The following is a 27,584-nucleotide window of genomic DNA, read 5'->3' as shown; positions in this document are numbered from 1 at the left end:
TACACATGTATTATGCAAATGTTTCCCTCTTTCTTTCAATGTCATTGAACATAAATTACACGCAAAACATTTCTAAATTTCTAAATAGATAAGAACAGATAAATTGCACGCAAATAGTACAAAAAAACCACCTAGAGCACGTCTTGGTCTTTGTTTAATATTGTATATTTGTGTTGTTGTTTCTTTTAAGATTTTCCAAAATGCAACGGTACAATGATGAATAACTTTTGACTTAATTTTGTTTTTGCGTGTGTCACTGTGTGTAGCAAAGTTTTGCAATACAGCACAAATTTCGTTTTAACCTACCAGAAATAGTTTTTCAGAATATTACTTTAGTTTAGTTAAGCTTAAGAATTGTATACAATTATTTTTTAAGACAGGTGTTATGCCACTGAACGAAATGAAAATAAATTTTACTAAAATAGATAGTACTTTCACTTTGTATAAAATGTAAAAATAGATCGTAAACGTAAAAATAGTTCAATATATAGAACGTATTAGGAAATACATACCTTTATAGCAAAACAATGTATTCCTGTTAGCCAAAACTGATACTAAGGTTGATAAATATGTTATTTAGAAAAGGACAGGATTCAGGAACATTTTTTTTTATTAAAGCAGACAACACGCGACACGCAGGTGACGGTTCCCAGATAATTTGGAAATGTTCATGTCGGACCGGATAAAGCGGTTTCCGTGAAAGATGATCGGCATTTTTTACTAAACTTATCAGAAATAATATACTAGTTTTGTCCTATATGTATGGAATACGTTAGCTAAAGGCCCGATTTAATCAGATTAACATTGTATGGTTTCCCCGTATATTTTTTTTTACAAAGCTCATATAAAACCCCACTAAAAAAATAAATTGTGAAGGCATATTATGTTGGATTTTCACAAATAGGGAGTTAAAAGACGCAGAATCGTCTAAAGTATACTTAGACTAGTTTAATTTGTCATAGTTTTGTCGTCCATTACTTTTGTTTCTCATGTTATGAACATGTATAACAGTTTTTACAATTTAATTTCGTTGAAATACATATTAAGAAATTTCTGAACAAAAACAATACTGGTTATATTACCAAAAATTGAAAATGTTTTACAACAAAAATCTATCCAAATAAACAAATATAACTGTGACAATTCTGCTTCTATTGGTACCTAGTACATTAAAATCCGACCAGAAATGTCCCCACAATAATTTTTTGAAAAAACGTAAGATAGCGACATGTTTGTTTTTTTTATAACGTCAGAAACTACCTGTATGAAAACTTGTGAAACTTTATCGTAACGTTACTCGGTTTGACCTTGAATTGCATAAGGTCGATTTCTATCCGACGCGGCTCATATGTATTTTTTTAATCATTTATAACAAAGAACATGAAGAAGTTGAAATAATATGCATTTTGTTCTTTAAACTGAGAAAAATCCCAAATTTTTAAAAATTGACAACATGGTAAATTTGACACGAAAAAGCATCAAAATAATGATAAAACTTTCTAATATTAACACCTACCTATATTTTTTATACGACCGCAAAAATTGAAAATTATTTGGTCGTATATTGGTATGACGTTGGCATCGTCGTCGTTCGAAGACATTTTTTTTCCACACTCTAACTTTAGTATATTAAGTAAATGAAAATCTATGAAATTTAAACACAAGGTTTATGACCATAAAAGGAAGGTTGGGATTGATTTTGGGAGTTTTGGTCCCAAAAGTTTAGGAATTACAGCCAAAAAAAGGTCCCAAAATAAGCATTTTTCTTGGTTTTTGCACAATAACTTTATTAAAAGTAAATAGAAATCTATGAAATTTGAACACAAGGTTTATGACCAAGGAAGGAAGGTTGGGATTGATTTTGGGAGTTTTGGTTCCAACAGTTTAGGAATTAGGGGCCAAAAGGGTCCAAAATTAAACTTTGTTTGATTTCATCAAAACATGAATAGGGGTTCTTTGTTCTTTGATATGCTGAATCTAACCGTGTATTTAGATTCTTAATATTTGGTCCTGTTTTCAAATTGGTCTACATTAAGGTCCAAAGGGTCCAAAATTAAATTTAGTTTGATTTTAACAAAAATTGAATTCTTGGGGTTCTTTGATATGCTGAATCTAAACATGTACTTTGATTTTTGATTATGGGCCCAGTTTTCAAGTTGGTCCAAATCGGGGTCCAAAATTAAATTTTGTTTGATTTCAACAAAAATTGAATATATGGGGTTCTTCAATATGCTGAATCTATTTGGGCCTGGTTATCAAATTGGTCCACATTGAGGTCTAAAGGGTCTAAAATTGAACATTATTTGATTTCTTCAAAAATTGAATTCTTGGGGTTCTATGATATGCTGAATCTAACCATGTATTTAGATTTTGGATATTGGACCATAATAGGTAAATGTCCAATTTAAAATTTTTAAGTTTTTAAGTTTAAGTTCTTAGACCACATTCATTCTGTGTCAGAAACCTATGTTGTGTCAACTATTTAATCACAATCCAAATTCGAAGCTGTATCAAGCTTAAATGTTGTGTCCATACTTCCCCCAACTGTTCAGGGTTGACCTCTGCGGTCGTATAAAGTTGTGCCCTGCGGAGCATCTGGTTTTTAGTTGAATTTATTCAGATTGGTCCACTTCATCTTCTTTGAGAGTATGAAAAAATGTTTAATAGCTCAAAAAATGGGTAAAAATTGATGAAAAATGGGGAAAATCATCAAAATTGTGTACTTTCAAAGGGCCTTAGCAGAAAAAGAAGTGCACCACCATATGATTTTTCTTCGCCAACTATTTTTTTACAATCATATAAACCCAAAAATTAGGTTTAGAAAAAAGTTTAATTCTAGAAATTTTTTTGCTTCTCAGAGGTGTACATCCTTAAGAGACAATATTTACTACGAAAAAAGATTTGGTGGACATTATTTAATGAGGGACATGATTAAATCCTACAGCAAGTTGAGCAACTCTTCAAATACAGTACTGTCTCCTTTATCTTTTTTGTGTTGAATGCAAAATTTAAAGAAAAAAACTAAATTTATTCCAGGAACCATACAGACCACCCTCTAGATGCAGCCAGTGCTCAAGTACCATCAGTGATTCCCCCAAAGTAAGACAGCGACCAGAGAGTCAGCAGCGATCCCCTATCAGTAGTCGTCACAATGGTACTAATGCATCACCATTATCACAGAGATTGAGGGCTGATAGTCTACATGGTCAGCAAGAACAACCAGTTCAAAATATTGGACCTTTAAATGAAACAGAGGTCCAAAAACCAACTACAAATGGTCTGATGACAAAGGCAGAGGTTCATGTGGAATCTAAACCGACGGTTCATACGTCAGGACATTATGACAAACACAATATAGACAAGAAAAATGACAGATATCACAGGTAGTTATACTCTATATATAAGAACTTGTGGAAGGTACTGTTGATTCATTTATTTTCTGCCATTTAATAGCCATTAGGCAGCAATACATTAGTTAAGTTGTAAAATTATACATTAGTCATGAAAGTTAGACACACACACCATGCACACATGGACATGGTGTTAAGAAATATTCTAGAGCACAACTCTTGCCCTAAAAGGTATATAGACTGGAAGTGTATGTTAATATTTTCTACTTCTTTGAATCTGTATCTTATTTATAAATATTTCATAACTTTCAGAATATCTCAGAAATCCAAACAGATAAAGTATGAAGTTGAAGACAATAGAAGTAAGTGTATTGTAGTAGAATTGGATTAAATTCTAGTTTTACTTTTAGGTGATTTTATGACATATTTCATTTTTCATATTATGGTGCCTTAAAAATAGCAGTATAATTATTCATAACTAAATAAAGAGATTCATAAGCAAACAAAAAAAAGCTTTTCTTAATAATTGAACATTTTTCATAATAGACATGAAGAAAGAGGGAAAAGCACACAAAACCTAACTAACTATGTGGTACAATATAACAATATAATAAATTGTCTGTTTTCTGGATATCTTTACCTGGAGAAAATCCCTGTTCCAATTTTGAAGTAGCATATATGTTATTAACTTTAAAAAGATAAATTAGTTATGTAAACATACAATTTAATTTTTTTCTTTATCATGTTCATTACTGAATAACTATATTAATCTTTAATCAGAGGGAAAATGAGAAAAATTTTACTATTTTTGTTGCAATTAAATATGGATATATTGTAAATCATCTAATTGGCAAGTAATTGTCAAGAATATCTGAAACACATATCTTCTCTTATGTATACCTTAATTTACATTAACAAATATTCATGAAACTTCTAGCTACAAAAGAAATATTTTATTATGGGAAAACTTTGGTAGTCAATTGCACATTGCATTCAAAGAAAGATAACTCTGTATATTTCCTTGTAGATAATTATGATGAACTGTTTGGTTTAGAGAGTACCTTTGATGCTGAAAAAGACTTGAAGTACATTACAGAATGTCTACAGCAAATTGAGGTTAGAAATTATTACTTACATTTAAGAACTATCTATTGGTTAGTAAAATGGAAAGTTATTTGTATTTGATAAAAGTTATCCATATATTTTTTTTTATAAAATGTCTGTTTGGACTACTTTACATATATGTACATTATTCAGAAAAATTAAGAATACATATTTTTTGTGTTGATATATGAGATACAAATTCTGGTCATTAATTTTGGTTAATGATTAAAAAGTTACCCATTAGGATTATTGTTTGAGGTGATAAATACTTACCTGTAATTGATGACAGATAAATGTACTTTAGCCTTGCATTTAAAAGTGTGAACTATTCACATTCTGTATTAGATCTATGCAGCAAAGTAGCAGCATCATTTTACAACATTATTTTACAACATTATTTTTTCAACAAAAATTTCTAGCAACCTGTCCTTGGACAGTGACCATGATATTTAACAGCTAATCCAAACTTTGTTCTTTCTTATGAAATTTTTAAACCATTAATGGATTGAATATTAAATCAGTATAAATAGTATTTTCCCATATTTTCAACTATTATTTGTTTACATGCCAATCAGACAAGTACATTGCAGCTTTTACTTATCTAGGAATAATTACCAAGTGTCCCATGCATTTGAAGAACCTTTAATGTTGTTTAATTTAGACGCAGATAAAGTCATGAAACAAAAGGAGATATTGGACTTAAATAGCAGTTTAAATAATAACACAACATTTCATCTTTACAATAGACATGATGGTTGCCTTTACAATACGTCAAACTCTAAATTACAGCAATAGATATGTATCTACCTTTTTTTCAATTTTAGGTTAAACAATGCCTTGATAAATTATATATTGAAAATGAACTACACAGTAACCCAGACAACAAGGTCAAAGGTTCAAAACTTTATATGGGGAGTAAGCAGAAAGCACAAAGGTTAGTACATGTTAAATGATTAAAATTTACACTTTATTTATCACAAATTTTTAAAAGCCTTTAGAATAAGGAAAAAACTGCTAGGATAAACTGTGGTTTTGTTACATCAATGAGACACAAGACAGAGGATGCAAAAAACCACAGACTTAAAGAGAAGTAGATTAGAGAGGAAAAGCTGTGAAACATATGAGTAAAAAGATATAATAGATGTAGGAAGATGTGGTGTGAGTGCCAATGAGACAACTCTCCATCCAAATAACAATTAAATTAAAAGGAAACCATTATAAGTCAATGCACGGCCTTCAACACAGAGCCTTGGCTCACACCGAACAACAAGCTATAAAGGGCCCCAAAATTGCTAGTGTGAAACCATTCAAACAGGAAAACCAACGGTCTATAATGTTTATTAATGAATTAGAAAGTAACCTAATGATACAAAGTAAGATATTGTATGAAGACTAAGAGAAATAAATCAGCAAGAAAAGTCCATTTTACATTTTAATTTTAAAAAAATATTTTGGGTATTTTAAACTTAGACAGCAACTTAATGACACAAAAAATAGAAAAATAGATGTAAATTAGAAATAAAACTTCATAATCATTTAAATAAAAGAACAATGATGGGTATGCAACTTTCAACACTCTTAGCTATATCATTGTGGCTAGTTTTATTGGTGGAGGAAACCAGAGAACCCAGAAATAACCAAAGCCTTGAGCAGAAAATCTAGCAATTCTATGAAATTAAGATCAAAGACAACCATGCAACATGTGCAACATGGAGGGTTCGAAATCACAACCTGAGTTATGAGAGGCTTGTGATTGTTGCAGATCAATTACTGAGACTTTTAATCATTGATTCCACTAAAACAGATGTTCTTAAAAAGAACCTTCCATCCCTATCATTGGGTGATTATTGACATTGTTTAAATTTCAATTGATATTTTTCAGTGTTAATAAAAAATGGTCCAGAGCCTTATCACCCAGTGTGACAAGTGTATGTTCTCAGCCAATCAAAGGCTGTAAATGTTCTCGTTGTGAGTCTGCTGTCAGGAGTGGGGATGAAGATGTAAATGACGCACAGAAATTTTCTGTTAGGTATGCATTGATAAATTATCATGGAAAACATCCAGAAAACTTCACTGAATTGTAATGTCTGAAATTAAGATAAATTTATTTGATTAATTTAGAATATTAAATATTGTCTATTAGTCAGTGGACTTACTGAAATAAGTGATTTTTAAATCACTTATTTGAGTAGCAAATTCGAGGTTTTGTCACAAATTGGGATTATGTAGTTTTTTCAATATTTTAAACATAGGTTTAAACAATATCTTTTAATTAGTAAAATTAAAAGAATGATACTTAAAGAAGTGATTTTTGGGAAGGAAATTGAGGTCTTATACTTAAACAAGTGATTTTTGTGTCATTAATTATCCTAGATTCAGTACAAGGTCATCACCTGAAATGACCTGGTCATCCTAGACAACACATATCTGGTTCTGATAAGTTTAGAAACATAATTAGTCCCTGGATCATTATAATTAGTATTCTATATTTAAAGTACAATAAAATTAAATCACTTCTTCTAGTGATTAATTTGTACTACTTAAATAGGTGATTATTAAAGAAAGACAACTCTAACTTCCAACCTTTATGGAAATAATGTTACTTGAATCAGTGATTTAGAAAATCACTTATTTAAGTAAGTCCCCTGACTGTCTATTAAGTTTGGTATATTCATATCTGGATTCTCTCCTGGTTAATGCCTTTCCTGAATAGGTTAGGTGTTGAGATTATAATTGATAGACAGTTTTGATGATTTGCTAAAATGAAGTTTATTTCATGCTTTTAAAAAAAAAGTATGGGTCATGTGGCTTTCTAGCTACAGGTTGTGCACAATTTTTAGATTCTGTGTACATTATTTAGGACAATATTGTAAAATTGAAAAAAACTAAACAATAGAAAAAAAAGATAAAATATGATTTTGAAAAGATAGGTCTTATAAATGGGTGTACAGTATATAAATTTATAATACAACTCAGATAATTGGATCAATTATCTAATTTTCATGCTTCATAACAAGATATGTAAATTCATAACACATTCCTTCATAAAAGTGGCATTATCTGAGTTATTTCCCTTTGACAAATGAAATGAACATACAATACATCATACTCTATATTTAAAAAAAGACTTGTGATATATGATGAAACACAACATTTTCTTCATTTAGAGAAAAGACTTACAAATTAATAATATCCAACTCTCATAATTTGAACATTTTATACACAATCTAGGCCTTGAGTACCAGCAACTCTTGTCACAAAAAATCTTACGATTAAAATTGATTGTTATATTGAAATGGTTATGACTTAAAAGTATTTTTACTCAAGATTTTTTGTGAAAAGAGCCACAGATAGTATTAAAATGTAATAAAACATAGAATTTCATATTTTTAGCTATAAACTGCAAGTTCAAGAAGGTGATTATGTAGTTGCCAAGGGAGACAAGACTGGGAGAATTTGTTATATTGGTCACCTTGACAACACACCAGATGTGTTATATGTTGGCCTTGAACTTGCTCAACCAGGTATAATGATTTTTTTAAAGTTAATTGATGTATTGTTGTATAATCAAATTATTTCTTCACATGAGAAAGCCCAGCTGTTAGACCCCTTTTGGCCCCAAAATATAGCTCTTTTACAAATGTCACTTTTACCTATTTATTGGAAAATTGAATACTTTTGTTATATGAATATGGGTTGTTTTTGGCAATACAATGGACTTGCATACGGCACCAGCATCATTCCATGCAAAAATACTGAAATCGTCACAATTTTAGCATTTGTGCTAGTTTAAAGACAGTTTTTGTCTGTCATGGAAGTGGCAACACTTGTGTTCCGTCTTAATATTCAAATATATATGTTGTATTTAATGATAAAATACAACATATATAAATATTGTGACTGAACATCAATGCAGCCACATTTGTTTTTAACAACTGAAAATGATGTTTTATATGGCATATTTGATTTTTCATATTAAAGCTTGAATTTGAGCCTCTTTAATGGCCAAATCAGCTAAAACTTAGAACATAAACTTGTTGAATCGACTGAAGTAGACACTTGAAATTAAAAAAAAGTTGAAAATCTTTTATCAGATTACTTCTTGTTTAAGGTCAAAATCAGCTCTTGCAGGACCTTCTCCTTCATTCTACAAAAAAATTCAAATAATTTCCAATGATTGTTTTTATATGGATTCAGAAATGATAGAGTGATTGTAGCTTAACATCTGTGAATCACTCAAAATATTACATGATATAAACATATTTGCATATGTACTAAAATCCATTACAATAAATATTTCCTTTTGCATTTTTTTAAATTTTTTACCAGACCAAGTTATTCGTTCTCAAAATTCTCCTGGTTTTCAATGTGACTTAGAGCTAATTTTTTACTACATCAATGTGCAGTGCAATACAGCTGATAATCTATACATGGCTGATTAGAAGATATAAACGTATTTACACTTTTGGTATTTAGCTGAATTTTGTCTCAAAATGAGCTTAGATCGCCTCCGAATAACCTTCTGACGTCAAGCAACAATCACTATTTCATAGTGACGTCAAATGTTTTGTATTGTTATGTCAAAGTTTACGGGAACCTGTTTGATTTTACGTAATTCTGACAAATTTATATACAAGTGTGAATATATCTATTAGGCACATTAACAATATTACACTGATAAACAAATACCAGATTAACATAATAAAACAAGAGATACACTCACTTTTAGAAAAGTTGAATAAAATATCTTATCAGGAGTGAGAACAAAAGTATGCAGCTGATAATTTTTTTTCATTATGTTGATTCTTTATGCAGTAAACATTGAAAAGAATGACAAACAATTAAACTTAATGGATTATTATATAGCAAACAAGTAAAATGAAGTTCTTATTGAAAGGATAAAATAATAGTGGTGATATATAACATATTCAAACTAAGCTTATTATATTCTTGACAAAGTAGTTCAATAAAATGGCTGTCTAAATCATGTAAATGTATAGTTATATACCCTGTGAATTTAGAAATTTTGGCAATGTTTTTATTGATATGAAAACTGCAATCATAAAAGTTTTGTCAGCAGAAAAGTTCTTAAAATTTATATATATGTATATTATTTGTATGCACCATTTCCTGATATTGCAATAATGGACCTTAAATTATGTCCATTATTTTCCCATTGCAATAAATGCACACAAACATTTCTGAATTTACAGGTTGTATTAAATAAGGAGATGTGGTATTATTGCCAATGAGACAACTATCCTCCAGACTTCAATTGACGAAGATAAAACGATTTTCTCACTGTACATTTATGACCTTATGTATGTACGGATGCTAAAAGAACTGAGCATTTGAATAATTATTGTAAAAAAATTATTACCTATATTATATTTTTCAGTTGGACAGCATGATGGATTTTATAAGAGTAAAAGATATTACACTTGTAAGAAGGACCATGGTATATTTGTTCCCCTCCAAGAAATACTTTGTAAAGTAAACAAAAAGGTATATACTTCACAGTCAATTTAACAAGACTTAAACTTATCAAAGTGTTTGATTGTCAATGGTCAAGGCTAAAGTCCAAGATGCTCATGTTTAAACCGTTTACTTTAGAACAAGAATATCTTGCTATAATTGTGTCTAAGTAGTTCTACTGTTGTCACCATCCAGTCAACACTGAGGTTGTGAATTAAAACCCTGCTCGTGTGGTTGCACTCAACTCCAATCATGATTGACTAGAATTGAACATATTGTGGATTTCTCTGGGCACTCTGGCTTCCTCCACCAACAAAAACTGGCCACCATGAAAAAGCCCAAAAGTGGTGATTAAAAGTGGCATTAAAACTCCAGCAATCAATTAGTCTTGCTATAATTGGAGTTGTGTTTGGCCAACACATACATGTGGCTCAAGTACAATCTGACAGGGTTAAATTATTTCCCTTGTCTTGGGCAGTGGTGAAACAGCACACAACATAAGAACAAACAGGAAGAATTTGTTAAAAACAGCTTGACTCATAATATTGACAAGATGCACAAAAAACAGCTTATATGAAGACTTCCTTATTTTGTAATGTTTGGAATTCTATGGCTTACTATATGTAATGGGTTTTTATACGACCGCAAAAAATTTTTGGCGGTCATATATTGGTATGACGTTAACGTCATCGTTGTCGTCGTCTTCGTCGTCCGAAGACACATTGGTTTTCGCACTATATCTATTAGTTTAAGTAAATAGAAATTTATAAAATTTAAACACAAGGTTTATGACCACAAAAGGAAGGTTGGGATTGATTTTTGGAGTTTTGGTCCGAACAGTTTAAGAATTAGGGCCCAAAGGGTCCAAAATTAAACTTTGTTTGATTTCACCAAAAATTAAATAATTGGGGTTCTTTGATATGCAGAATCTAACTGTGTATGTAGATTCATAATTTTTGGTCCCATTTTCAAATTGGTCTACATTAAGGTCCAAAGGGTCCAAAATTAAACTTAGTTTGATTTTAACAAAAATTGAATTCTTGGGGTTCTTTGATATGCTGAATCTAAACATGTACTTAGATTTTTGATTATGGGCCAAGTTTTCAAGTTGGTCTAAATCGGGGTCCAAATTTAAACTTTGTTTCATTTCAACAAAAATTGAATTCTTGGGGTTCTTTGATATGCTGAATCTAAACATGTACTTAGATTTTTAATTATGGGCCCAGTTTTCAAGTTGGTTCAAATCGGGGTCCAAAATTAAACTTTGTTTCATTTCAACAAAAATTGAATCCTTGGGGTTGTTTGATATGCTGAATCTAAACATGTATTAAGATTTTTGCTTATGGGGCCAGTTTTTAAGTTGGTCCAAATCGTGGTCCAAAATTAAACTCTGTTTGAAATCATCAAAAATTGAATTCTTGGGGTTCTTTGGTGTGCTGAATCTAACCATGTATTTAGATTTTGGATATTGGACCATAATGGGTAAATGTCCAATTTAAAATTTTTAAGTTTAAGTTCTTAGACCACATTCATTCTGTGTCAGAAACCTATGTTGTGTCAACTATTTAATCCCAATCCAAATTCAGAGCTGTATCAAGCTTGAATGTTGTGTCCATACTTGCTCCAACTGTCTGACTGTTCAAGGTTCGAAACTCTGCGGTCGTATAAAGCTGTGCCCTGTGGAGCATCTGGTTCTTATTGTTAAAAACGTTAAAGTACCCTTTAGTTGTTTTCATCCTTGTCCTTTGGCCATTGGTGGACTTGTCTTTTTTGTCACATTTTTCTCAAGAGCACACATAAATTTGGTATCAGCATTGATGTCTTTTCATATGTGTTACTCACCCCCTTCTAATTAAATGTATAATCAAATGATTGGTATTATCTTAGAGTGGTATTATCAGACTTGTTAGGCACAATAAGAACTACTAGTTGTTTCTACTTGTAATGATTCTAAAACTCATCTTGTACATAAATCTCAACGTCATAAGTAGCATGACGTTACTATACATACATAGCGGTACCGCGAACGTCTAATGAACACAGTCCTGAACATCCTGGGGGGCCGCGAATGAAAATTTAAGCAATAAATAAAGAAAAAACTTTAAAATGAAATAACTATTGTCTCTCAAATGAAATAAAACTTTAACTTTTAACGCTTAAACAGTCTCTATGCTTTACGGAACGGTTGAATCCAACTTTTGATTTTCTCCTTGGCATCAGTTTTTGCTTTTCTGGTTGAAGTAATAGTGTTGTCACTTGAATCACACGGACTATCTGTTGATAAGAGTTCAAGTGGATATAGCTTACTTATTGGTCTAGACGTCGTGCCATTTTTAGTGCGTAAAATAGCAGACCTACAAAGTCCATCTCTCCCATAAACTAACTTAACGATAATCGCTATATTCCACACTGTCCTTGGGGTATCATCATGCATCCATCACAATTAATTTACAAAATCTGTCTTTCTTCGGTATTAGTACTGGAAATTTAGCTGATTCATCAATAGGTGCATTGTTAATTCTCCCGCCACAACGGATAATGTTCATTTTATCCATGTACAATCTAAGTTGCTTCACTAGCGCATTTTTCTCTGATTTGTTGTTTAAACTCTCAATAACATCCGGGTATTTACGCAGTTGCGAATCTCGAATCCATGAAGTCGAAGCAGTCTGAATTTCATTGACACTAAGATTTCCTGTTAGTTTGTCATTATTTCTACAGTTGTTTATGAATCGGTACATGTATGCAGTTATACGCAAAAGTTTTTGGTATGAGCTGTAGCGTTGTATATCCATAATTTTACTTATTCCTTCATAAGATCTGATTTTCTGTTGCGGTTCACTAGTTGATTGTCCTTGCTCAATGGTAGTGCTAAGAATGTGTGATTCTTTATTCTTCCACTGTGGCCAGTTTGATTTGTCAGTGAGCCATTCGGGTCCTTTCATCCAAAGATCCAATTCTAGGAATTTGGTTGCAGTTACTCCTCTCGATAGCATATCTGCCGGATTTGAATAGGTCGGACAGTACTTCCATGTGTATTCTTGCGTAATTTCGTTAATTTCCTTCACTCGATTACTAACGAAAACGGGTAATTGTTTCTCAGTAGTAAGCCAACTTAAAGTTATCTGACTGTCACTCCATAATGTGACGCTTGTAACATCCAAGTGCGATTTCAAATGCTTGACCAGTCTTGCGCCTATCAAAGCTGCACTGAGTTCTAACTTCGGAATTGTTAACTGTTTGAGTGGTGTCACTCGATTCTTTGACATGATAAGTACGGTTTCTTTTCCACTGACTAAATATGCGCATGCTCCATAGGCTTTCAAGCTTGCATCCGTAAACACATGTAATTCTACATTGTCTGATTTTTCTTTGAAATACGGTCTATTAATTTCCAAATGTGAACATTCATTAATATCTTTTAGAACACACTTCCATTCTGTTGTAATTTCAGATGTAAGAGGTTCATCCCAATTTAATCCTTTCTCCCACAAAGTCTGCATAAGCATCTTACTACGCACAGTAACTGGACCAATAAGTCCGAGTGGATCATAGATTTTAGACGATTGTCTTAAAATCTCTCGTTTTGTCATACGTGTATCTTCAATATCAGTGTATTCCGGTTTGGCGAAAGTAAGTGTGTCGTGACAAGTGTTCCATCTCAATCCAAGCACTTTTATGAGTTCATCTTTGTCTAAAACGCTGTGTGAATTTGCACGGTCTCGCAAAAGTTGAGAATTTGAAGCCCATGAGCGCAAGTTAAATCCTGCTCTAATGAATAAGTCTCTTGATGTATCAAAATATTTCAGTAATGCACTCTCTGTAGGAAAACTCGACAGTATATTATCAACATACAAATCGTTCTTTAAAGTGTCAGTATATTCACAACGGTTCTCTCTCAAGTGTTTTTGTAGAACGGAATTCAGTATGAATGGCGATGAAGTGGCTCCAAATAATACAGACTTAAATCGGTAAGTTGATAGTGGAGTTGATGGGTCTGTTGGTGTATCGAACCAAAAGAAACGTGTGACATCTCTATCCTGTGTCTCTAGTCCCACGTTCAAGAACGCCTTCTCTATATCAGTAGTAACGGCAAATTGGTGTAAACGAAATCTTAAAAGAATGCCGACTAAGTCATTTAAATTGGGTGGAGTAGTCATCAAACAATCATTAAGACTAGACGATTCTGGTGTTGCTTTACAACTGCAATCGAATACGACCCTGATTGGTGTTGTTGTTGAATCTTTTCTCACAGCATGATGCGGAATATAGTGTATTTTGCTCTTTTCATCGGCCTCATTAGTAATATCCACTTTCTCTATGAAGCCCCTTTTCTCCTGCTCAGCCATTATTTCTCCATATTTTTCCAGTAGTTTGGGTTCTTTGCTAAGTCTTCTTACTACACTTTCCGTCCTTCGTTGTGCAATGGCTTTATTTGTCGGTAACGTAGGGTGATCCTCTTTCCATGGTAACGTTACAAAATATCTGTTGTCATGGTAACGAATTTGTTTCTCTTCATAAGTCTTTTGAATATCCATCTGTTCTTCTAGCTTTGAAGTGTCAATTTTCTCGGTAGCCAGTGACTCTATTTTCCAAAATTTCTCCAAGTCGTACTCATCGGTTTTTGTTGCGATCATCACGTTCATCATTGAAGCTCTCTTGTATCCATCTGTGTCAGAGTTGTGTGAATGTAGCGTTCCAGACAACAGGTATCCGATTTTTGATTGAACAGCTGTCGGTCCTTCGCCTCGGATAATATCATTCTGAACAATTGACCAGAAGTAATCAGCTCCAATTAGAATAGAAATTTCAAAGTTTTCATCTGCTGTTACTGGGTGAGCTAATTTGATTCCTGACAAATATGTAAGTTTTGCTGCTTGGCGTACATAGGTTCTCATCGGTACTGCGATCTCTGGAACGATCAAGACTCGAATCGGAAGTTTACCCTCTGTAGTTATGAGATATACCAATCCTGTACTCAAATGGCGAATTTTAGTACTATTTGCATTGTCTCCAAATCCGGATAGGTTAACGCTTTCAGTTCCAGTAGGTTTGAGTTTCAATTTTTCGGCTAATTCCTCTGTGATAAATGAGCGCTGTGCGCCTTCGTCAAACAATATTTTTGCATCAAGTATTTCATGTTCTGCACTTACTGGGTTAATTGCTGTCTTCAAAAGTACACGATCTGTCGATTGCGAGTGTAAAACAGTGTCTGGTTCCTCCGCGTTGTGTTGAATTGTGCCTACGGTTATATCCCCTGTTGGTTTGTTGTCTTCATTTGTTTTAACATTGTCTTTGCAAATGCTGGTGTGATGACGTTTGTGACACTTGTTGCAAGTTTTTGTAGATTTACATGCGGACAAGCTATGGTGTCCTAGACAGTTAAAGCATAAACGATCTTGTTTCACGATTGACATCCGGCCATTGTAATCAGATACTTTAGTGCAATTAACAGACGAGTGTGGCTCCTTACAGTACGCACAGAGTGGCTTGGGTTTAGTGTTAGTTGCGTTTGTATTCTTGTTACCTCTATTTCGATTACTATAATTTGTATTTGTCAGAAAGGCGGCGGTAGCTGTAGGGTGTTCTAACTGTTCTGAAGTTTTGCCTGCATCCATAATATAAAGTTCATCGAAAATTCCACGGCGTAATTCATTCAGTTGTAAATCTGTAGATCTATATTGTCTGGCAAGATTTCTGCGGATTTCACCGGGTAGTTTGTTCATAATAATGGGCACTAAAAACGCTCCATATGTGTCTTCACTTTGACCTAATGACTCCAATCCTCTAATGTGTATCTCAATTTCATCGTAGTAGTTTTTCATGCTGGATATCGTGTATTTAGGGGCTGGTATATCAACTAGTGCTTGCATATACTTCTGTCTTATTACATGCGATTGTCCATATCTTTCTTGCAGTAAAGAAATAGCTTTCTCATAATTTGCATGTGTAAGCGCAAACCCTGTGACGGTTTTCAATGCCTCATCATGGAGTAGTGACTTCAAATAATTAAATTTCTGAACGTTTCCAAGAGTAGTGTTTTCGTGAACGGATGTCTCGTATGAATCCCAAAATGACTGCCACTGCATAATATTACCATCAAAGGTAGGAAGATTCAATTTGGGCAACTTGTTGTACTCATTTAATCTAGTGTTACTACGTGAAAACTGAGTTTCCGGTACACGGAAGTTTGAATTACATGTATTCTGTTTATTGTATATCTCGGGTTGAGCATAACTTGGTTGATCATGAGCGGGTTGAGCATGAGCGGGCTGAGCAGAGGCGGGTTGAGCAGAGGCGGAATGTGAAGGGTCGCTATAACTGACAAAATCTTTTGCATTTGTACTGAGTGTGGATGTATTGACAAGAATGAGCTTTTGTATTTGCGTTATTTTTCCATCTAATGTGTAAGCATACTCATCTGAATTGACGATCTCGGCTTCTACTTCTCCTTCATCAAGATTTTCTAGAATGTCCTCATTAAGTTTTTGTAGTGTCTCTTGTTTCTTCAACAGATTGTTCACAATTTTAGTTAACTCTTCAGTGTTCACGGGCTCATCTCCGTCGTCTCGGATGTCCTCAAATTTCTTCAAAAGTCGGGAAATAACGCTTCTGTGTCCTGCACGTATAGAACGTAGTTTGGAACTCATCTTGGTCCTACGGCACCAATATCTTAGAGTGGTATTATCAGACTTGTTAGGCACAATAAGAACTACTAGTTGTTTCTACTTGTAATGATTCTAAAACTCATCTTGTACATAAATCTCAACGTCATAAGTAGCATGACGTTACTATACATACATAGCGGTACCGCGAACGTCTAATGAACACAGTCCTGAACAGGTATCATTAGACAATGATTTAATTTTGAATGTAACACGTCTTTTGATTGGCTGACGTTAGTTTGTTATCAGTCCATAGACATAACTTAGTCATGTGACCGTGACGTCATCAACGTTTTTTCATGGTTTTCTACAGTTTATAATGAAATTAAGCATTAAGGTGGTACCTAACACTACAGGGAGATAACTCTGTTAAGTCAGCTAAACGTTTTAATTACGTTGTGTTGTATAGGGAATATTAAGCTTCTTAATGATCGAAATTGGTGTTTGTCAAACTGCTATATAACCAGTGTATTTTTTCTGACAAAACGGTTGGTTCAAAATTTTGGAAATTTTTATATTTTTGTTAAAGGGTCAAAGTAAATACTTTGTCAAAATTTAATTAAAATTAAACGAGCCAAATTAATTTTAGTGAAAGTGTTAGGTACCACCTTAAATTATAAGAAATGACTGTAATATTTTTATGCCCGACCTACGATAGTAGAGGGGCATCATGTTTTCTGGTCTGTGGCTCCGTTCGTCCGTCCGTCCATCCGTCCGTCCGTCTGTCCGTCCGTCTGTGGTTCCGTTCGTCCGTCCAGTTTAAAGTTTTTGGTCAAGGTAGTTTTTGATTTAGCTGAAGTCCAATCAACTTGAAACTTAGTACACTTGTTGCTTATGAGATGATCTTTCTAATTTTTAAGCCAAATTAGACTTTTGACTCCAATTTCACGGTCCACTGAACATAGAAAATGAAAGTGGGAGTTTCAGGTTAAAGTTTTTGGTCAAGGTAGTTTTTGATGAAGCTGAAGTCCAATCAACTTGAAACTTAGTACACTTGTTGCTTATGATATGATCTTTCTAATTTTAATGCCAAATTAGATAATTGCCCAATTTCACGGTCCCTGGAACATGGAAAAGGATAGTGCGAGTGGGGCATCCGTGTACTTTGGACACATTCTTGTTTCTGTCTATTCGAAATAACATAAAAAATGTGGTGCACACTGTTAAATAACCCACTACACGCGTTATTCAGTGTGCACCAAATTTTTTATGTTATTTCTTCATAGACAGAAAAAATATTACAGTCATTGCTTAAATGTTATAATTAGAAGCAATAGATTATAGTTTAACTTGTTTTCTTTTCAGCCTCCAAAATTATTGAAGTCACCAAGTAGAGAAGGAAAAATAGAAGAAGTAACAAAACTGGTAAGCAGTCTGCACCAAAAACTTTTTTTAACTACTAGTCAGAAGACCCATATTCTGACATTTTTCTTATTGGTCCAAACAAAGTTTTGTAAAAATTTACTAGTCCGAATGAAATTTTACTAGTCTGGGGCATCGGACTAGTAGCTAACCGTGCAGACTGGGTAAGTATGCCTTTAGTCAGTATCCCTCAACATATATTAAAGATAAAAGACAAAATTATTATCATCCAATGGATTAATACCATATCTTTTCCACACGATATTGATGAGCTTACGGTTTGTACCATTTTTTTGGGTGATAGTTTGTTCAAACCTTTTACAGTAAAATGTGTTACAAATTGTAACAATCTTATCAACCAGTAATAATGAAACTAGTTCAATATAGCTTATGACTCTGAACTCTATATTGTGTAAATAAAAATTTTGATAATTATTGTTTCTATTCTGACTGAAAAATGCAGATATATATAAAGATAGGAGGCTTTTTGACTAAATTTTAATTCTTTTTTGATTAGATGATATTGGTTGTATGCCAAGAAAGAACGTTTTTCTGTAAGGAGGTGTGTCTCTCCCATTTACATGTTTAAATAACAATTATATTCTTTGAAGGATGTGGCCAATGTTTTTCAGTTGGAAATAGACCTGGGAAATATATTTAAAAAAGAAATATAACTAAAAAGCAGGAGCAATATCATACTTTGAAATCTATCAACACAGTTTTATGCAAACATGAAAATTGTGATATGTGCATCAGTGTATATAAAGTGCGAATCCAGCTAGATCATTTTCACTGTCATATGCGGGTATGTCTATTGTAGAATAAAGGATCATGGGAAAACTGTATTTGTTTACGTTTTGAAAATACCAAATTAATTGATTTGAAGGAAAGTTTTTACATATTTTCATTGTGATATGTCTTTATTATGTACAAACATAGCATTAAAGTTCAAATAAGTGTTATAAAAGCAACATAATATAGCATATCGATTTTTGAAAGGGATCCATTTTAACTATAGATGCGATGAATTATCACTGTTAGTGCAGTCATTTCTGATGTGGAATTTTCGAAGATGCGAGAAATTTTTATTGTAGAATTATGTGATATATGCACTTGAAACAAATGAAAAAACTTAGTTGATGACTTTAGAATTTATGATAAATGTATTTTCAAATTGAAATACAAACTCCTCATTCATTCTTTATCAAATATATAGCTTTTCAAACTTGTAACAAAAACGCTTCTCAAAATGTCATATTGTATTCTTCAAATTACGTTTTTCCTTGATTTAAAAAAAAAAGAGATTTCTGTATTTTTTTGAAGTCGAAGATTGATATTGCGGAGTTTAAGTGCAGTCTGTCAGGTAAAATAGAGACGAGTACATTTGAGGACGTTATCTTCCACGCAATAAATACACTTGCGAACAGAGAAATATGCATCTTGAAACGCAATGGTGACAGAAAAGCTTATAAAAGATTAACTTTCCCCAGTTGTACCCTCAACTGCTTCAATTTCCATATTCTGAAAAAGACAGTTTTGGTAGAACAAATGTTCTTGACTCGATTGTTGCTTTCATGATTTTAACTGTATAAGGTGAAACGGTATGTGACATAAATTATCCACAGTCATTAAAACATGAAATGTAAGGTGTGGGCGAACTTTTTTGTTTGCATTGGTACGTGAAGTAGAGCACCCTTGATACAAAAAAAATTATCCGTAATGAACAGCTCGATACCAAAGGAGGATTTAGGGGGACAGGGGGTTGCCCCCTTTTTGGGAAAACATTTGGTTACTTTTATATGGAATCACTGGAGCGGGCCCCCTCTTAGGTAGTCATTGGACCCCTACTTATAAAAATTTCTAGATCCGCGAGTGGATACTACAACAGAGGTCAAACAATGCACATTTGGGTAATTGTACACAACATGCATGCTACAATTCATGTTTGATGATCTTAGACCCTTTGGACCTCTATGTGGGCTATTTCGGTAACTTGGTAAAAATCACCAAACTGGATATAAGGTTAGATTCAGCATGTCAAAGAAGGTCTTTTGTCTATAAAAATGCATGCATGGGATACATTTGTTATTGAAGGCATGACTGTAACAATAGGATGAAGATAAAAAAAATATCTTATTCTGGGGTCTCATTGGGCGGGGGGGGGGGGTCTGATCCCGTATCCCGCTTATACTATGCAGTTCTCATTTTTTTAAAATTTTCCGTGTCCCGCTATACTTTATTTCTCGTTTTCACGACACAATCATTTGACTATCACGTGTCACGCTAAAAAAAATCGGCAATTCCGCGTCACGCTTATACCCCAACGCGACCCACTATTCTACTCTTTTCTGACTCATATTAAGCCCATTATAAATATATTAAAAAAGTGTGTTTTTTATCCCTTTTTATCCCGTCTCGTTTCGGGTTGAGCCACAGATAGATAAGATGTCATATGTGGCAATGAGACAACTCTCAAAACGAGTCACAATTTATAAAAGTATACCTTTATACGTCAAAATACGGTCTTCAACATGGAGTCTTGGCTCACACCGAACAGCAAGCTATAAAGGGCCCCAGTGTAAAACCTTTTAAACGGGAAAACCAACGATTTAATCTTTATCAAGATGTACGTAATTAGTAGTGAAGTGTCATGGAAATGGATAAAAAAAAACAAGGATATGGAAATGGATAAAAAAAAACAAGGATAAAGATCCCTATACGATTCATAAGAAATTTTAAAAATGGATTACATTTGAAATAAATGTTATTTCTATTGAATTTATTTAGAGTGTTTTAAAACCAAACTTTCCTCCGTAAGTTAAATTTTATCAAATCCGTCTCTTACTTTATCTATTGTTTGAGCAAGTCGGCTAAATTAAGGCTTTACAGCTAATTTCCTAATGCATGTAAAGCAAAACGTTGGTTGACTTGATTGCTTAGTTTGCATAATTGTTTATACAAACTTTGTAAATAAGATTGACATCTTTAAACAATATGTATCGGCATAGTTTAACCTGTATTTATACAATTATTATATTTGAATTAAATTGGGTGTTATCATAATGATTGTACAAAAAAAAAAAGCAAGCACGCTAACTAAAGTCTTGCTTTACATGCTTTTAAAAATACGCTGTAATAGATAAAAAAAATAAAGATATCATACAGTAAAAATGCGCCGCATATACAATACTAATGAATCGCTCTACAGTGAAAATGAAAGAATAGTATCATTATTCGACAGTAAACATGACTCGCATAAAGAAAGCGTCATAGTGGAATTCAGTTCAATATGAAGAAACTGAATGACAAAACCTATTCTACGTTATACAACTTTAATAATTGTGTTGAAATGAATATTTTTTCTGCAACAACATCTTACCTGTTAGTTATGAAACACCTGCACGATCTGTTCGTGAAATGTCCTAAATATTCACCTATTTTGGTATATATTTCAAAGCTATTTGATTTAGGCGCGAAAAAAACCCGTTCGCATCTCTTACTTTGTTTTATTAGTATTATGTGTTTCTTAACATATACTTTTTAACTAATTTTCTTCATTTTCTTCAAAAATAAAAAAAAAAGTCGTCTGTTTATTTATCATTCTACATCAAAAATTTCTGGCATATACAGTGAAAATGATATTTTAGGATCCGCACTTTACATTCACTGTGCATGCATCTAAATTTGCATATCTTATGTTGTAATTACTTGCTTTTAGATTAGATATTACATAGTATATTTTGATGTTTTGTGTTCTAAAGGAGAAGGTTCACGAAGGGTTAAAATTGGCCCTAAACTTTTGATGGTTTTTTAAATTGGGCCAAAAAATTACAAATTGCATATAGAAATACCTGTTATAATCCTAATTAGACGGTCGGTCGGAAAAAAAAAATATCTTTCAAGACAGAAAAATACACAAAATACATATCTTTCTAACAATATGTTTGTTATGCTATTTTGTCATCATTTCTTAGATTTTAGTTTGATGAAATTTTATTGCTCAGCTGTCATAAACATCGCATGACATTCTAATTTCCCGTAAAAAAAGGGGGTGCACGAACAAAGACGAAATTAAATCGTCATTTCACAAACAAGAAAAACAAATTCGCTTAGCTCTTAATCAATTCCAGAAAACTTGGTGAATTATGATATTCAAGCACAAAAACTGATAAAGAAAAAAAATGTAAAAACGTCGTACGAAAATAAGTTTCAACACATGTGTCAAACATGTAATAGACTCGATCACGAGAAAAACGAGAATATCGGGTTAATCTGTTGTCCTGCATTCCCGTTTTTTATCCAAATGGACGATATTTTTGTATTATCTATGAAACAAGAAAATACCAAATGATCATTTAATATTTAGTACTTTAACTTGATGTCTTCCACCTGTCCACATTTGGACAAGTCTGTTTCTATCAGATGATGCATCTTACGGACTGATGACAAATACGGGAAACAAACTTATTGTGTAATTTGTTTTAAACACAGGTTTCATTTTGCAAAATTATTTGCGCAATTGACATTTCAAGGTCAGTTATAATTGATTTGTCTATTTTTAGAAATGTAAACTTGAAGTTTTATTTTTTCACTACAGAAAGTGTTATCAATTTTGTTAGTGACTAATGCAATCATTTCATAAAAAAAGAATATTTTGGTTATTTTTCAGGGATAATGCATTTGTTAGGGTCGGCGGGAATAAAAAAATATGAAAAGTCAATTTTATTTTTATTCTGGAAATCGGCAAAATCGGGTCGGCGGATACCTAAAACCAACAAATTAAAAAATCCTGGCCTTAATGTAAATTTTGGTAAAGAAAATCCATAATTTTAATTATTTTTGGCATTATTAACCTTGGCTGCCATCCATGATCCAAAAAGTTTTTATACGACCGCAAAAATTGAAAATATTTTGGTCGTATATTGGTATGATGTTGGCGTCGTCGTCTGCATCGTCGTCGTTGTCGTCGTCGTCGTCCGAATACTTTTAGTTTTCGCACTCTAACTTTAGTAAAAGTGAATAGAAATCTATGAAATTTAAACATAAGGTTTATGACCACAAAAGGAAGGTTGGGATTGATTTTGGGAGTTTTGGTCCCAATATTTTAGGAATTAGGGGCCAAAAAGGGCCCAAATAAGCATTTTCTTGGGTTTCGCGCTATAACTTTAGTTTAAGTAAATAGAAATCTATGAAATTTTGACACAAGGTTTATGACCACAAAAGGAAGGTTGGGATTGATTTTGGGATGTTTGGTTTCAACAGTTTAGGAATTAGGGGCCAAAAAAGGGCCCAAATAAGCATTATTCTTGGTTTTCGCACAATAACTTTAGTATAAGTAAATAGAAATCAATGAAATGTAAACACAAGGTTTATGACCACAAAAGGAAGGTTGGGATTGATTTTGGGAGTTGAGGTCCCAACAGTTTAGGAATTAGGGGCCAAAAAGGGGCCCAAATAAGCATTATTCTTGGTTTTTGCACCATAACTTTAGTATAAGTAAATAGAAATCTATGAAATTTAAACACAAGGTTTATGACCATAAAAGGAAGGTTGGGTTTGATTTTGGGAGTTTTGGTCCCAACAGTTTAGGAATAAGGGACCCAAAGGGTCTAATATTGAACTTTGTTTGATTTCATCAAAAATTGAATAATTGGGGTTCTTTGATATGCCGAATCTAACTGTGTATGTAGATTCTTAAGTTTTGGTCCCGTTTTTAAATTGGTCTACATTAAGGTCCAAAGGGTCCAAAATTAAACTTTAGTTTGATTTTAACAAAAATTGAATCCTTGGGGTTCTTTGATATGCTGAATATAAAAATGTACTTAGATTTTTGATTATTGGTCCAGTTTTCAAGTTGGTCCAAATCGGGGTCCAAAATTTAACTTTGTTTGAATTCATCAAAAATTAAATAATTGGGGTTCTGGTGTAAACTTAAATATTATCCTTAGAATATAAGTTCCCAAGGGACAATACATTAAGTAAAAACTATCCCTACAGATGAAATATTAGTAAATAATGGATATTTTTTACCTTTTAAAGTTGTCCCACTCCAAAAAAGATTATCCGCTACGAAGGATAAAATCAATGTAGATATAATATCCTAAGGATAAAAGTGAGTAGTAAAATAATTTCCCATGGGATAATATTACCAAGAAATTTATCATTTCTAGGGATAATATTTCTACAAAATTATATCCATTAGGGATAATATTTCAGTAAAATTATATCCGATGGGATACAATGTCATGTAAATACTATCCTACTGCATCTTGATCAATGAAGTGTTTTAACAAATGGCACATTGCTTTAAAGAAACAAGTAAAATGATAATAGATAATCATTTGTGTCAAGATGGATGGAGAGGAGTATAACGTTTTGTACAAATATCTGCTGAATAAAGAATACCCCCAAAACAGCTCTTTAAATGAGAAACAAGCATTACGAAAACGTGCCCAAAGCTTCTTAATTAAAAAAAATAAGCTGTACTACAGAATTAATGAAGGTAAGTTTTATATTTATATTTGTATAATCATCAATAATTAACAGTGCTTGTTTTGAAATATGTTTTGAATTAAATAAAAGAGATTTTAAACCCAAAAATAATCAAATATCGATCATGGATCAGAAGATGTAGATAAAATAGAACTATCCCATAAATAATATCCACAGGTTATAATACATGTAGTATACAGATATTCCCAAAATTTCCTACTAAGGACTGTTTTTAATTTTTTCGTAAAATAATCCGGGAGATAAAATGTCTTTGAATATTTTATCCTCTAGGATAGAAAATTACAACATTTTATATCCCACAACACTAAAATAATATCCATCATTGTGGATATTTTTTTAGTGTTGGGGATATAATTTGTGGCAATTTTCTATCCTAGAGGATAAAATATTCAAAGACATTTTATCTCCCGGATCATTTTACAGGGGGGATCAAATTAATTGTTACACTTTGATATGCCAAATCTAACTGTGTATGTAGACTCTTAATTTTTGGTCCCGGTTTCAAATTGGTCTACATTAGAGTCCAAAGGGTCCAAAATTAAACTTAGTTTGATTTTAACAAAAAATGAATTCTTGGGCTTTTTTGATATGCTGAATCTAAACATGTACTTGGATTTTTGATTATGGACCCAGTTTTCAAGTTGGTTCAAATCAGGATCCAAAATTATTATATTAAGTATTGTGCAATAGCAAGAAATTTTCAATTGCACAGTATTCAGCAATAGCAAGAAATCTTCAATTGCACAGTATTGTGCAATAGCAAGAAATTTTCAATTGCACAGTATTGCGCAATAGCAAGAAATCTTCAATTGCACAGTATTGTGCAATAGCAAATATTTTCAATTGCACAGTATTGCGTAATAGCAAGAAATATCTAATTGCACAATATTGTGCAATAGCAAGAAATTTTCAATTGGAGTTATCTTTCTTTGTTCAGAATAGTAGTTGAATCAACTTAAATCATTGTTTTATACAATATACAATGTATATTCACTTTTACTACCAACCAATCTTTACCATTCAGTGATAACAAGCACTTTATTTTACATTTTAATATTTTATGATGTATTTAAAAGAGTAGTTATTGTTGCAAACTCCATTAGAAATTTGAATTGATATCAGTTTTGGAAAAAGGGAAAGGGGGATGTGAAAAAAAAAAAGAAAATTTCTTCAAACATTTTTTTGAGAGGATTAATATTCAACAGCATAGTGAATTGCCCAAAGGCAAAAAAAAGTTCATTAGACCACATTCATTCTGTGTCAGAAACCTATGCTGTGTCAACTATTTAATTTTAGATTTAAATAAGTTTGAAGAAGAAATCTTTAATTGATTTGTAAAATCTTGACATTTGTTTTGTGTAAAAAACCCATATAATGTCAAAAATTTGATCACAATCCAAATTCAGAGCTGTATCACGCTTGAATGTTTTGTCCATACTTGCCCCAACTGTTCAGGGTTCGACCTCTGCGGTCGTATAAAGCTGCGCCCTGCGGAGCACCTGGTTATACTGATAAATTCTATATCAGAATTAGAATCTTTTGCTTACAACAAATTATGGATCGTAGGTGGCGGCCAAGGTGTTTCTAAAGCTTTTAGATCTGAAAATTGCACAAAATCATTATATTTTGACAAAATGTCCCAAATATGCTTACTTTGGAGAATATTGTGTACCTTAATGAAAAGAGATGATTTATTTAGCATTAAGACTTTTGAAATAGACCCATTTACGAACCAATTACTCTTTTCTTCAATTATCAACATTGTGTTTTTTTGTTGCCATTTCAGTGACAATGGTTTCAAGGAAGATATCCACAGACAGATTCCGTCCATCAGTTGGAAAAACCTAAAGTGTGATAGATTTTACAATATGCAGTTCTTAAAGGATGTGGCCAATGTTATATGTTTATTTATCAGAGTTTGAAATAATCTTTTACATGCGATATCCAACTAGTTAAGTGCAAAGTTGAAAGTAATTAATGTATACATGCCATTCAAGTAAATATTTTGTTTTGAATAAGAAATAGTTTCTTCCAGGGAATTGGGACCTTTTTTTGTCATGATTTTCATTTCACTTTTTAATTTATATATTATATTATGATAAGCTACATATCATATCAATTTTGTCATTTCTGACTGTCCATAGTGGCAATAGGTAAATCTTTTTGATATCCTCAGAGGCCTCCCCTTAGAGTTGATATTATATTTCTTGTATTTACCATAGCATTGATTATGCAATAACAAGAACAAGAACTGATCTCCAAATGTACTTGATATTTAAAAAAATTGTTAAATTTTAAGAGGTCTTACAATGGACAGTAGATCGTCAAGAACAAACTCTTACTTAACAGTATTGAATAAATATGTTGCTGTTGTTTCCATTTTTAACATGCTGGATCATCATATGTATCCCATGAACCATTCTCCATTTATTGTGGACAATTTTGATAAGACCTTTGTCTTTCGATTTGGAAACAAAGCCATGTTCTATTTCAAATAAAACATTGCCTGCATGTGATTGACGTCACAATGGAAATTGCAATGTCAGTTGAATTTTGAAAAAGCCAGAGATCAAAATGGACATTTTGCTTGGTGTTGCTTCCTAGAAAAGTAAGTAAAATCATTCCAAAAGTAAGTCTAAAATGTATCTGTTCATTTCATATTGTTAAACTGTGATTTTCCATAACGTGTTTGGTTCATTAAATTATACTGAGGGGGAGGACAGGGGTAAGGGAGACAGGGAGAAAGGGGGTAGGAGAAAGGAGAAAGGGATTGGGAGAAAGGAGAAAGGGGGTAGGAGAAAGGAGAGGAAGGCTGGGAGAAAGGAGAAAAAATAAAATATCTCTCCTTTTAAAAAAATTTCTAATATTTCAAGAAAAAATATCTCAAAAGGAGATGTTTTATTCTAATGGGAGAAAGGAGAACGGGGGTAGGAGAAAGGAGAAGAGGGGTGGGAGAAGGGAGAAGGGTACCCCCCTGTCCTCCCCCTCTATACTGGCTGCCTTTCTAGAGTGTATTATAGGTCCCCTCATAGTACAAAAGTTAAACATTTCCATGTTAGGATTGCAATAATGATATCATGCCACCCTCTATGCTCATTTTTACATGAGTAGGTAG

General features: G+C 32.6%; 1 protein-coding gene across 1 annotated transcript in view; it reads left to right on the top strand.

Annotated features, from left to right (window-relative positions):
- The window catches only part of LOC143059743 (uncharacterized), a 36,519-nt gene extending 9,346 nt beyond the window's left edge, over positions 1-27,173 (top strand). Inside the window, exons 4-12 of the mRNA XM_076233293.1 lie at positions 3,037-3,383; positions 3,663-3,712; positions 4,378-4,466; positions 5,279-5,388; positions 6,337-6,483; positions 7,848-7,978; positions 9,853-9,959; positions 17,900-17,959; positions 26,256-27,173. Coding sequence (XP_076089408.1) covers positions 3,037-3,383; positions 3,663-3,712; positions 4,378-4,466; positions 5,279-5,388; positions 6,337-6,483; positions 7,848-7,978; positions 9,853-9,959; positions 17,900-17,959; positions 26,256-26,258 — 1,044 coding nt within the window. The 3' untranslated portion in view covers positions 26,259-27,173. The remainder of the gene's footprint in view (positions 1-3,036; positions 3,384-3,662; positions 3,713-4,377; positions 4,467-5,278; positions 5,389-6,336; positions 6,484-7,847; positions 7,979-9,852; positions 9,960-17,899; positions 17,960-26,255) is intronic.
- The last annotated feature ends 411 nt before the right edge of the window (positions 27,174-27,584 follow it).

Source organism: Mytilus galloprovincialis, chromosome 14, assembly GCF_965363235.1.
Source record: "Mytilus galloprovincialis chromosome 14, xbMytGall1.hap1.1, whole genome shotgun sequence".
Taxonomy (NCBI): domain Eukaryota; kingdom Metazoa; phylum Mollusca; class Bivalvia; order Mytilida; family Mytilidae; genus Mytilus; species Mytilus galloprovincialis.
This window is presented reverse-complemented; position numbering and strand designations above follow the sequence as displayed.